The 12,997-nt window shown below is 42.3% G+C and overlaps 1 protein-coding gene across 4 annotated transcripts in view; it reads left to right on the plus strand.

Annotated features, from left to right (window-relative positions):
* Positions 1 to 12,997, plus strand: part of afap1 (actin filament associated protein 1) — a 122,408-nt gene that overhangs the window by 60,591 nt on the left and 48,820 nt on the right. For all 4 annotated transcript variants that reach the window (XM_011473453.3, XM_011473451.3, XM_020701974.2 and 1 more), the window contains one exon: positions 5,049 to 5,131. In XM_011473453.3, the coding sequence (XP_011471755.1) occupies positions 5,049 to 5,131 (83 nt within the window). The remainder of the gene's footprint in view (positions 1 to 5,048; positions 5,132 to 12,997) is intronic.

The raw sequence follows: 12,997 nt of genomic DNA on the forward strand, positions 1-12,997 counted from the left end.
GTGGGGGTGGCTGGTCGCTCCCCCTCCTTCTTTTTACATTCCATCATCCATTTTAGAAGAACATGAACACTAACCTGAGCACAGGTGTTAGCTCACCTTTGCACTAATAGTTTCCGTGATTGAATGAAATTTTTCACACTAGTTGGTTTAAAGGCATAGGTATGCGTGTGTGAACACTATTTGTATTGTGTACATGTTGACATGTGGACATTTTTGGAGCCAACAGGTATTTTTGTGGGATTGGGTGTGTGTGTGGACAGGCCCCGCCCTTATAGACTTGTATTACATCTGAACCTTACTGTAATGAGTATAGCCATCCAGAAACTTGTTGCTTTATGCTGCTTCATGGTTTTACCCCCCTGGGTTGAAGTCACTTATTTTTTTGTGGCATAAATTGAAGGTGTCATCATACATGGAGTCTTTAATATCTGCTTTGCACTTCTCTACCCATAAAACCCTCAAGAACACCAATGTGCTGACTCCAAAAACACAATTTTCATTGGAGAGGAACTGTAAGATGTTGCCCCTCCTCACTACAACCCTTTACAGGCCCAGATGACCCAAAAACCTGCAGTACCCGCACGGGTCAGCCCCTTTTCAGGTGCATCTGACCAAAACTTTATCTGCTTCATTCTCTTTATTAATTTGCCTCTCTGTGTGACTAAGAACAGAAATGTCACCAAATTTAATTTTATTGCACAATGCACTGTTATATATAGTATTACTTCTGAACTAGTTTCATTTTCATTTATTTATTCCTTTCATGGAAATTATTGATTTTCCAATATGTTTACATTTTTGTTGTATAATAATAAAAATTTTCATGATTGGAAAGGAGCAGAATTGAAGAATGCAATTCTTATAATTGTCTGCTCCCTTTTAAACATTGCATCATATTTGCATTTCTCACACCATCACCTGTGCTCAGATTTCACCAAGTACAGTTCAGATAAACACAGTTAAAACAAGAGAGACGGACGGACGGACGGACGGACGCCCTCTGTGAATGCCAGAGTGGCATTCACAGAGGGCAAAGTGAAAAAGGGGATGAAGTGAATTTAAACATAAATAAATAAGTACAAAAATACACAGCATAAAAGACTTCCGTTAAAGAACAGAAAAACAACGACTGCAAAAAGTTTGTTATAAATAAATAAATAAATGAGTGAATGAAAAACCCATGCGTGACCGTTGTGTGTCACTGTGACACGGTGTTGTACAGTCTGATGGCTGTGGGAGGGAATGACCTGCATTAGCTCCTTCTTGCACTGTGGGGGTAACAGGAGCTGGTCAGCGCCTCTACATTTTGGTGCAGGGGGTGGGAGAGGTCATCCATGATGGATGTCAGCTTAGCCAACATCCTCCTGTCCGCCACCTCCTCGATGGACTCAAGTGTGCAGCCCAGGACAGAGCCGGCCCTCCTAACCAGTTTGTTAAGCCTCCTCCTGTCTCTGCCTGCACTGCCCCCCCGCCCAGCACACAACTCCATAAAGGACCACCGAGGCCCCCACAGTGTCGTAAAAGGTCCTGAGCAGCTGTCTGCACACGCCGAATGACCTCAGTCTCCTCAGCAGGTGAAGGCGACTCTGACCCCTCCTGTACAGAGCATCCGTTTAACCAGTCCAGTCTGTTGTTCAGGTGAACATCCAGGTATTTAAATGTGTCCACGACCTCAATGTCTGAACCCTGGATGTTCACTGGTGACTGTGGTGGTGAGGAACTCCTGAAGTCCAGGACCAGCTCCTTTGTTCTTCTGATGTTTAGCAGCAGATGGTTATTTTCACACCAGCCAACAAAGTCAGAGATGACTCATTACAGACATTCCAAACATTCCATTCAACAATCAAGTTTGTACAATCTAATTTTTTTAGCTTTATACATCCGTTTAAATTGAATAAAGTGAATCTGTTGTTTGAAATCAAATGTTCTCCAATGATTTTCATCTCCTGTGAGTCTTCAGGTAAATCTCTGTTTCTGGCTTTAAACATAACTAATAAGGTCTGGAATTCAATTACATTTTTAAGTTTTAATAAACCTGACTTAATGAAACGTTCATTTGTGGGATCTCTAAATATAGCTTTGTGAATAATTCCAATAGCTCTCCTTTGGAATAGAATTAAGGGCATTATATTAGTTTCATATGTATTTCCCCACACTTCAATACAATACGTAAAATAAGGTCAAACCAAAGAGCAATACAGCATTTGCATAATATGACATGGTAAAATATATTTTGATTTGTTCAGAACAAAAAGGCTCCTGGATACTTTATTTTTTACATAGAATATATGTGTCATGGTTTGGGTTTCTTTCTATTGGTTTTTGCTTTCCGTATTGTTTCAATCATGTTTGAGTTCTGTTTCCTGTTTTATTTTGAAAGGTTTCCTGTTTTGTCATGTTCTTGAGTTGTACTTCCTTGGTCCCAATCTGTTCTGATCATGTTCACCTGTGTCAGTCCTGTCTGTTTATAAGTCTTGTCTCTGCCTTCCGCTTGTGCCGGTCCATTAATGTCTCTCATGTAACGTCTCTAATGTCTCTAATGTCTCTTCCCTGGCTGTCATGTCCATGTCTGTCTTCTGCCTTCTGCCATGTTTTCAAGTTTTGCCCACAGTGAGTTTGGTTTTGTTATCCTGCTCTGCAGCGCTTTTTTAAAATAAACCCCTTGCCCTGGACCCGTGTGCCTCCGTCCCTGCATTTTGGGTCCTTCACGCTCACCTGCCCCTCCCAACCTGACAATATGAGATTTCCATGTTAATCTGTCGTCCAACACAACCCCTAAAAATTTAATTTCAGTCACCTGTTCTATGTTTCTGTTGTCAATGGACAAAGTCACTTCTGTTTTTTCTTTATTACCAAAAACCACAAACTTTGTTTTTGTAAGATCCAAAGATAGTTTATTGTAGTTTATTGTAGTCAGAGTTTGGTGGTTGGAACTGGTGGTTGAGGACCCAAAATGCAGGAGGCCAGGATTGGTGACACAAAATAAAACATTTAATAACCAAACTGAAACATGACAAAACTATGGGGAAAAACCAAACTGTGACACAAGAGAGCAGATGACCTGACAAGAATGAACAGAAACCAAGACACTTAGGCTGCATTTCCACTGCAGGTCTTGATGCCCATATCCGATTTTCTGACTATATCCAATTTTTTTGACGACCCGCTTACATCATCTTTTAAAAATGACCCGTGTCCAATTTTTGCATTTACAGTATACAATGCAGAAACTATCAAACGTAGACGTTTTGAGGACTACGTAGCAGCATTTCCGCCTTCCGCAGACCTCCTTCGGACTTTTGTGTGACTGCGGTTGTCATGGAGGCAACACAGCGACGGAAGGAGGCGTTGCCTTGGGCGCTTCAGCTCAGGATGAGCAGGAGGGGTGATATGCTGGAGAGGAAAAAGGGGGGCTGCTCGGCCGGCTCATGTGCTCTCTCTGAGTTTTGAATGAGGAAGTGTTTGCAGACGTTGTGCTGTAATAACAGTTTGATCCAAGTGTTGAACCTTTCCTGCGCGATGACTTCTCCTTTCCGACCGTGGTCAGAAACACACGGGAGATTTTCTCCGGGGCCGAAGGCGGATTCTCCTACGGGGTTCACTTTCCAGTTTGGAACCCTCAGCCTCCAGCGGGTTAAAAAAGACTCCAAAATTAGTCCTTTTGGGGGAGACACCTTCTTTTTATTACGGTTCCCCGTCACACTCTCCTGCTCTCCTCTCCTCTCCTTACACACACACACACACACGCACACACACACACACACATAAAGCACGCGCGGTCCCCATCATACACGCCCCCACTCCGCAACACAAGCAAAGAAATAAACGGTTTCTAGCCTGGTCCAGAGCAACGGTGTCCCGCTTCATTAAATAACAGCGGTTTCCGACTACGGCTGAGGCTGAAAGGTAACACGCTGACAGCAAAATCAGCACAAAAGCACCTTAATAAGTCATGTGATCTCAGTTGGTGGTGTCCTGAGTTGACGTCACTGACGTACGACTCGCATTTACTGGAGAATATCCGATTTGTCTGCTTACATGGCACACGCTAATGCACGTATTCGATTCATATCCGATTTATTTCCACATATGAATGAGGCCTGTATCTGATCTGAGAAAATCAGAATCCATGCGCCTTTGTCCTGCTTACACGTTCACCGGTCATATCCGATCTGTGCCACATGAGAGGAAAAAATCGGAATCGGGTCACTTGAACCCTGCAGTGGAAATGCGGCCTAACATAGGCTGAGGGTAATAAACTGTACTGAAGACAGCTGTGGATCAGGAACCTGAAGGTGGAGTGACTGCACCATCATATGCATTTACATCATCAGTATACATTCCATTCCAGTCTTGATTCATGAGATCGTTTCGGAAAGCGTTTACAGTTTCAGCATTCCTTATTCTTTTAGATATTGGGTGGATTTCAGTTGACTTTTTTTGGCAATTTAAAGTCAAATATAGCAAATATAGGCAAGTGATTGCTTATGTCATTAATCACTTAGACCAGCTCAGTGGCCTTGTGGTAGAGCGTCCGCCCTGTAACTGGAAGGTTGTGCGTTCAAACGCAGGCTGAGTCATACCAAAGACTTTCAAAAAAGGACACAGTGTCACTCTGCTTGACACTCAGTATTAAGGGGCTGGATTGGGGGGTTATGTCACCAAATGTTTCCAGAGCACGTGTCTGTAGCTCACCGCTCCACAGCACAAATTTCACACACCTAGGTGTGGGACTTTAACTTTACTTACCCAAAATCTCTTTGACTTTCCAAAATATGGGGAATAATCTTGTCTGTTTTGTTGAAAGCTGAAGAATATTCATTTGAGGAAGGAAAAAATGGGTTCAGTCTGAACATATTTGATTTCACTGAGTTATGTTAAACTGTTTTCAAGCTCTCATTGGAAATTGTTTTGTGTAAAATAAAAGGCTCCTCTGTTTTAATAACCACATTTCCATTTACCAACAATGCAAAGAAATGCGTGTTTGTTTGGATCTTTAGTTATTGCTGCAAATCTTCATTTTTTATGTTATTCCTTTTACCTGACAGAGCCTTCATTGAAGTCAGAGATCCACAGCAGTCTTCCACTCCCTCCTCAGATGCCCCTCCCAGAGATCCCCCATCCTTGGCTGGTAAGAGTTTTCCCTCATCAGACGTGTGACAAATCAGAGGCAGGGCTTTAGTTTTGGCCCGCAGCAGCATAACTGATGCAAGGACCGGACTATTTTCGCAGTTGGAAAGATTTCTGTGTCTTTAAGGGAAAAATGGACCCCACCCACATGCACAAAAATTCACCAAAATTTGCACACACCTAGGACCCGTAGAAAATGAATTTTCGCTATGGTAAACAACACCCCACCCATGACGATGACATCACAATGAGTGATAATGTAAAAAAAGTGAATGGGCCGAAAAACGCGCATGGAGTAAAAGAAAAACAGTCAAAAATCAGTAACGAAACCAAAACACACGTGTCGGGGACATCCCAAGGAAGTTTTGAAGTCATTGTGGGATGGCCACCTACGGCTTGGGTCGAACTCTGATTTATGGCGATTTTCGTGTTTTTCGACAATATGGGAAAACGACACTTTTGTTTAAGTGGTTTTCACGGAATTGCACAAAAATATTTCCAGCTCAATTCTACAAACACTACATTAGTGGGTTGTCGGGCATCCATGGCAAGCTGCTGTGGAAAAAAAGGTTGGAATTAGAAGTAGTAGAAATTTGAACGGCATGCGCATGGGGAATTTGCAAGTGTTGCGATCTTAGCTAGCTGACGCATTTTTTATTGGAGTGTCGTAAAAATGAATATGCCATTCCCTGGCGCACGCTGAACAAAACGATGTAACATATGAAAAGATCGCTTCAGGTATGTGGGCGTGGTAAACAAAAAACGGTTCCAAAAAATGTGCTGACTCAGCTAAAATAAAAAAAATTCGGTAAAAATGTTACAATTAGAAGTTATAGATTTTTAATCTTTCAGGGAGGTGAGTGGATGGAGTAGTCGCATCTAGAGCACGCTCCGGCCGACCTCTTACTTTTCATACCTTTTCAGCCCTCATACACCTTTTTTTTGATTTTTGATTTCATGTTTTACTTCGAAGCCCATCGAGACGACTGTTGTTGTGATTTTGGGCTATACAAATAAAATTGCAAAATTGCAACCCTGTCTACGTTTTTCCTATTATCACTTCCTAATATCACCGGATCTGACAAAAGGAACTAAAATGCCGCCTAAAGGACAGAAAGCTATTGATAAAGAGGATGCTAGTGTTAGCCCTAGCCTGACACTTCATGCCATTAAAGCGCTACTTGAAGAACACTGTGAAAAGCTTTCCGCAGAGTTCAAGTCGTCCTTTGATGCAATCGACTCCAAACTAGACCAAAATAAACTCCTCCTGGACGATCATGACCAGCGCATCTCTTCACTTGAGCTTGCCACTGATGATCTAAGCCAGCGTGTCATGGATCTGGAGAACACCTGCTCTTCTCTCCGGGAAGAGAACGCTTAGCTAAAGGCTAAGGCTACCGATTTGGAGAATCGTAGCCGCCGTCAAAACGTGCGCATTCTTGGATTGTCAGAAGCTACCAAAAGTGGTAATCCGACCGCGTTTTTCTCCCAACTACTGCAAAATTTATACGGGAAGGAAACCCTGCCATCGCTTCCTGAAATTGACAGAGCCCACCGATCGCTAGCTCCCAAGCCGACTACTGGAAAGCCGCCCCGTCCCGTCATCCTCCGCCTGCACCGCTTCCAGACGAAAGAGCTGCTCATCAGAGAAGCACGGCGCAGGGGAAGGTTTTTCTACTAAGGCCAGCACATTCGTATTGTGGAGGATTACAGCGCTGAAGTGGCGAGCCAACGAGCACGGTACAGAGATCTGATGGCTGGACTGTATAAACGGGGTTTGAAGCCGGCTTTATTGTACCCAGCCCGCCTCCACATAACAACACCCAATGGAGTCAGAAAGTGGATAACACCGTTCAAGAAGCACAGAAATATATCGATGAGCATCCTGAACTATATGGTCACGTTTGAAGGATGTGTTGACATAAACCGGGTCAGGATCATTTCTCCAACACTGACTGCCGCTTCTTCAGCCTTCAGCGCCATTCTGGGTGATATTTCTCTTTTTTTTCTTCCTCTCTCTTTGAGGTGCTGTCTTTTTTTACTTTCTTTGGGCTGGAGCATTGGCTTTTGATGCTTTGTAGTTGTTTTTCTTTTTGGGAACTTGAAGAGGACTTTTGAGATGTTTATTTTACAGAGCTTGCTGCTGTTTGGTTTAGTAGCTGTCTTATTGGGGGGGGGGGGGGGGGGGGGGGGTTTGTCACTGTCAATAATGCTACTGAAAAAAGTGCTGATTACATTGTTCTGTTGCTCCAACTGCTGGGTCTTTGTGACTTATTTATTTATTTATTTTTCTTTCCACCACATCTTTCTAATTATGCAGTATGACTAATCACATTAATTTTACAAGCTGGAATGTTAAGGGTTTAAACCATCCTGTCAAGAGAAAAAAGGTTTTCTCCCATCTTAAACGCTTTATAACGAAAATTGCTTTTTTACAAGAAACCCATATTCGTAGCACAGATTCCAATCGGCTGCTGTCATGTTGGTTCGGTCAACGATTTCATTCCTCCTTTGAGGGGAAGGCACGAGGGGTCTCAATCCTGATCAGTCATGATGTCCCATTTGAATCCCAAAATGTGATATCAGATAAATTTGGACGGTATGTGATTGTTTCTGGCAGATTACACAAAACACTGGTTGTTTTAGTCAATGTTTATGCTCCAAACGAGGACGATGCAGAATTTTTTAAAAGAACATTTTTATACCGCCTGATTTAAATACATACCACCTTATTTTGGGCGGGGACCTTAATTGTTGGCTAGACCCTAGTATGGATCGTTCTTCTAGTAACCCCAGCGGGGCTACTAGATCGGCCAGTCTGGTTTGTGACTTTCTTGCTGACTTTGGTATTAAGGATCCTCTTCTTCCACTTTCGGCTTCTCCCATCAGGGGTCGCCACAGCGAACAATTCGCATGGTAAATTTGGCAATGTTTTACGCCGGATGCCCTTCCTGACGCAACCTTCTCAAACCGGGCTTGGAACCGGCAGAGGTAGAGAAGGGAACAGGGAGCAGCCTGGAGTCGAACCCTGGTTTCATGGATGGAAGGCGCCGCAAACCAGCACGAGCTAAACTGGCTCCCCAGACCCTGGTATTAAGGATATTTGGCGTTTTTTACATTCTACAGACAGGGAATATTCATTCTTTTCACAAGTTCATCACACATACTCTAGAATTGACTATTTCCTCGTTGATAACTTACTTCTCCACTTTATTTCTTCATGTGAATAAAAAACAATTGTAATTTCTGACCACGCCCCCCTTACACTATCTATGTCTTTCCCTGGTATTATCTCTGGAAGCAGGCAGTGGCGATTTAATTCTGTTCTTCTATCGGACACTAATTTTACTAAGTTTATTGAAAAGGAAATTACTTTTTTTATTGACACTAATGTTGATCCACAGATATCATATCTTACTCTGTGGGATGCCCTCAAAGCTTACCTACAGTGACAGATTATTTTGTATACTGCTCGCATGAAGCGCAAAACAAATAGAGAAAGAAATGAGCTCATTCACCAAATTGGACTAATCGATAGTCAATATGCCCAAAACAAGTGTCCAGCACTGTACAAGAAACGAGTTGTACTCAAATCCAGATTTGACTTGCTAACTACTCACTATACTGAGCGTCTGCTTCTAAAAAACAGGACCATGTTCTATAGCTATGGAGATAAGTCTGACAAATTACTAGCCAACCAACTCAAAGGCTTTAAAGCAAAACAGGCTATCTCAAAAATACAAGTAGGTGCTGGCCAAACTACAAGTGACCTTTCAGAAATTAATGTGACGTTTAAAGAATTCTACACTAAACTGTACACCTCAGAGTCCCATGGGGATGCCAGTGACATTCATAACTTTTTCAGCAATCTTGATATTCCTGCTATTTCAGAGGACTCACGGAAAAAATTGGAAGAGCCCATATTGGAGGCAGAAATAGTTGCGGCCATCAAGTCAATGCAGTCAAACAAGTGTCCTGGTCCAGATGGCTTCCCTACAGAATTTTTTGAAAGGTTTTCCAGGTTACTCTCACCGATACTCTGTTCAGTCTTTTTAGAATCTTGCAAATTGGATCGATTACCCCAGTCCTTTACTGAGGCCTGCATTACACTTATTGCAAAGAAAGACAAGGATCCTACAGATCGCACATCATATAGACCCATCTCACTTTTGAATACGGACGCTGAGATCTTAGCAAAAGTCCTAGCTCATAGATTGAAGAGCGTCCTCCCTACCATTATTTCCAAGGATCAGACTGGCTTCATCAAAGGAAGACAGGCATATTATAATATTAGACATTTATTCTGCCCCTGAAGACGTACCTGAATGTGTGATTACTATTGATGTAGAAAAGGCATTCGATCGGGTCGAGTGGCCTTATCTGCTTGCTGTACTGGAAAAATTTGGTTTTGGGCCTGCCTTTAATCTATGGATCAAGTTACTTTATTCTGAGCCCACTGCAAGGATTCGCACTAACTCCCAAATATCAATCCCTTTCAACCTGTACCGTGGGACCAGACAGGGCTGCCCTTTGAGCCCTATACTCTTCAACTTAGCGATAGAACCTCTTGCTATAGCACTTCGCAGTTGTAAAGACCTATCCGGTATCAAGAGAAGAGGTGTGGAGCACAGTCTCCTTATATGCAGATGACCTGTTGCTCTATGTCTCCAATCCAGCTCAGTCCCTTCCCTCTGCCCTGGCATTGCTCGGTCATTTTGGCAGTTTTTCAGGCTATAAGGTGAATATTAGTAAGAGTGAGCTCTTTCCAGTTAACGAAGCAGCACGGAACCTAAACTTTAATGGTTTCACTCTTAAAGTCTAGCGCAGTAGATTTACCTACCTTGGAGTCACAGTTACCCAAAAATACAAAGATTTATTCAAAGAAAATTTTGCAATTTATTTAAACCAAATCAAACTGATAGTCCGGCAGTGGTCTTCCCTATCAATGTCCTTAGTTGGATGAGTGAACTCTGTTAAAATGGTTATACTGCCTAAACTTCTGTATCTTTTCCAAACTCTTCCAATATGCATTACTGGCTCTTTTTTTCAGCAACTAGATTCTCTTATATCTTCCTATATATGGCAGGGTAAACGACCTCGTCTAAATAAAATCTACCTCCAAAAAACTAAAATAGAAGGGGGGCTTGCCCTGCTGAATTTTCGCTTCTATTACTGGGCATCCAATATAAGAAATATTGTGAATTGGTCTTTCTACCTTGACCACTCGGATTGTCCTAACTGGATAGCGCTCGAGCTCTGCCAAGACAACAATCTCTCGCCTCTGACCTTTGTTGGCTCTGGTTTGCCTTTACGTTTTATTGCATCTCTTAACAACCCTGTAGTTAAACACACACTGAAGATATGGTCTCAATTTAAAAAAAACAGTTTGGCCTGCACAGTTTCTACATTTGGAGTCCTCTTGCCATGAATCACCTTTTTAAGCCATCTACTATGGATTCAGGTTTCCTGCGATGGCATCACAGCGGTATCACTCGCTTTAAAGATCTACTTACAGAGGATACTTTTGCCTCATTTGCTCAACTGAAAAAGAAATTTGATCTTTTAAACTCAGATTTCTTTCGTTACCTTCAAGTACGTAATTTCTTTGTTTCACAACTACCACAATTCTCAACTACCACAGAAACAGAAATAACTGACAAGATTTTTTCACTAGATCCATCCAGGAGGGGTCTTATTTCTAAACTATATAACACTATGTTGAACCTTAAATATTCCTCTGTGGATAAATTTAAGATGTCTGGGTAAAAAGATATGGGCCTCCCTATATCAGATGATACTTGGGTTTCTGCTCTTAAACTGGTAAACTCATCTTCATTTTGTGCTCGACACCAACTAATTCAGTTCAAGGTGGTACATCGGGTCCATATTTCCATGGTAAAGCTGGCCTCTATGTACCCCACAGTTAGTCCACTATGCACAAGATGTAATCTTACAGATGCCTATCTGTATCATATGTTCTTTTCATGCCCACATTTGAATGTATATTGGAGGACAATTTTTGACACAATGTCTCGTGTATTTAACACTGATTTCAAACCAAATCCATTAACAGCCATTTTTGGGGTTGTGGAGGACCAAGCTGTTTCAGGTACTGCCAAAAAACAGGGTATAGCCTTTGCATCACTCCTGGCACGACGTGCTTTACTGCTTAAATGGAAAGATACCTCTCCCCCGTCTTATTCACAGTGGCTACAGGATATCATGTCCTGTTTAAAACTGGAGAAAATTAGATGTTCACTCCAAAAGTCTCTTGACATATTTGAAGAATTATGGGGTCCCTTTTTGAGAACATTTCCAGCTCTTTAGTCATATAAGCCTATAGCAGCTTAGCTGCACGTGGTAGCATATAGTACAGGTCGTGCGTGATGGAGTGATGGCTTGACGGTGGCAGTGACAGGGAATGGTATGGGGTATTTTGTTAATTTTATTTATTATTCTTACGTATTATTATGTTTTTATTTTTTTGTTGTTTCTTTTTGTTTCCTTTCCTTAGTTTTATTATAAACACTTCTTTTAGTAATTTGTCTTTCAGACTTACAGAACTCTGTAATTGTGTTTGTATAATGTAAAACTCAATAAAAATACCTTGGGTTAAAAAAAAAAAGAAGTTATAGATTTTGAACGGCGTGCATGCATATATGTGACAGCTCGGTATTATAAAAGATGATCTACTTAACGTGCTCTTATTATTGTGATGGTTATTATGAAGCGCCTGTTCGCTCATCATTTTAATTTTAATCCGTGTGGTCAGTGCTTTTTTGTGCCGGAACGGAGCTGGAAGAAGCCAGGGTTAGAGGAAGGCTAACATGTGCTAACAACATTCAGCCTTGGATGAACATGAAATCCATGCTGGAAATGCTGCAATCTGCATCTTTGCTGCACGTAAATATGTGGGAATAACATCAGCCTTTATTTAGTCGGGACACGACTGGAAACACGAATCCACGTGATTGTTTGAACGATTTCTAAGGACGGAGCCACATTTCTGATTTGAAAAGCTCACACACTGCCCCAAAGCCGCTGAGTGAGCTGACGGTCCAAGCTCTGCCCGGACACACACTTTTACCGGGAGACCCGGTTCTCCTGAGTTCGGCAGCTCGTTTACCTAGAACTGCAGGACGGATCACAATCGGATGTCTCCCACACATAGCGCACACGTAACAAAGCATCCCCCCTTCCCCTCAAACGTTCCCCTCTGCTCAGAGACATGGTTCGCTCCTTCCACCGGCAGCCAAGCCCGGACCAGAGCCGTCTGCGCGTCGCACCGGGCGTCCGCGTAGCAGCCGGTCAGTCCTGTTTGAGCTCCAAAGCTTCTTCTGGAGCAAAACATCCTTCATTGGATGATGTTAAACCAGAGCGAGCAGTAGGGACACATGATCGGAATGAACCGTTTACATGAACAACGACCGGATCAACAATAGGCATAACCACCTATCTCAATCGGAAAGAAATTTTGATCCGAACGAGACTGATCGGGGCAGACTATTCCGAACGCCGTTTACATGACGCATTTTTCTTCCTACTGACATCAATCTCAGACACCTGTGATAGCTAGTTTGTCAAGTGAGCTAAGGGGAAAACTACTTAAGAAGGACGTTCCACATTATTAAGCAGACCAAGATCCTCAAGGAATATATGCTGAAAAGCCTGAAATAGTGAAATGCCAAGGCATGAAAACCTTGGATATTTCAGGAAAACTTACACGTGATTATCGTACTATTAAGAGATTTTTTGAGGATTCCGGAACTACCCGGTTTGGTGCAGATGAAGGCAAAATAAGGAAGGTTTCTGTCAGATAAACACATCAGATTAAGAGAGCAGCTGCGTAAACCACGTAAACCTTCTA

The sequence above is a fragment of the Oryzias latipes genome, chromosome 18, assembly GCF_002234675.1.
Source record: "Oryzias latipes chromosome 18, ASM223467v1".
NCBI lineage: Eukaryota > Metazoa > Chordata > Actinopteri > Beloniformes > Adrianichthyidae > Oryzias > Oryzias latipes.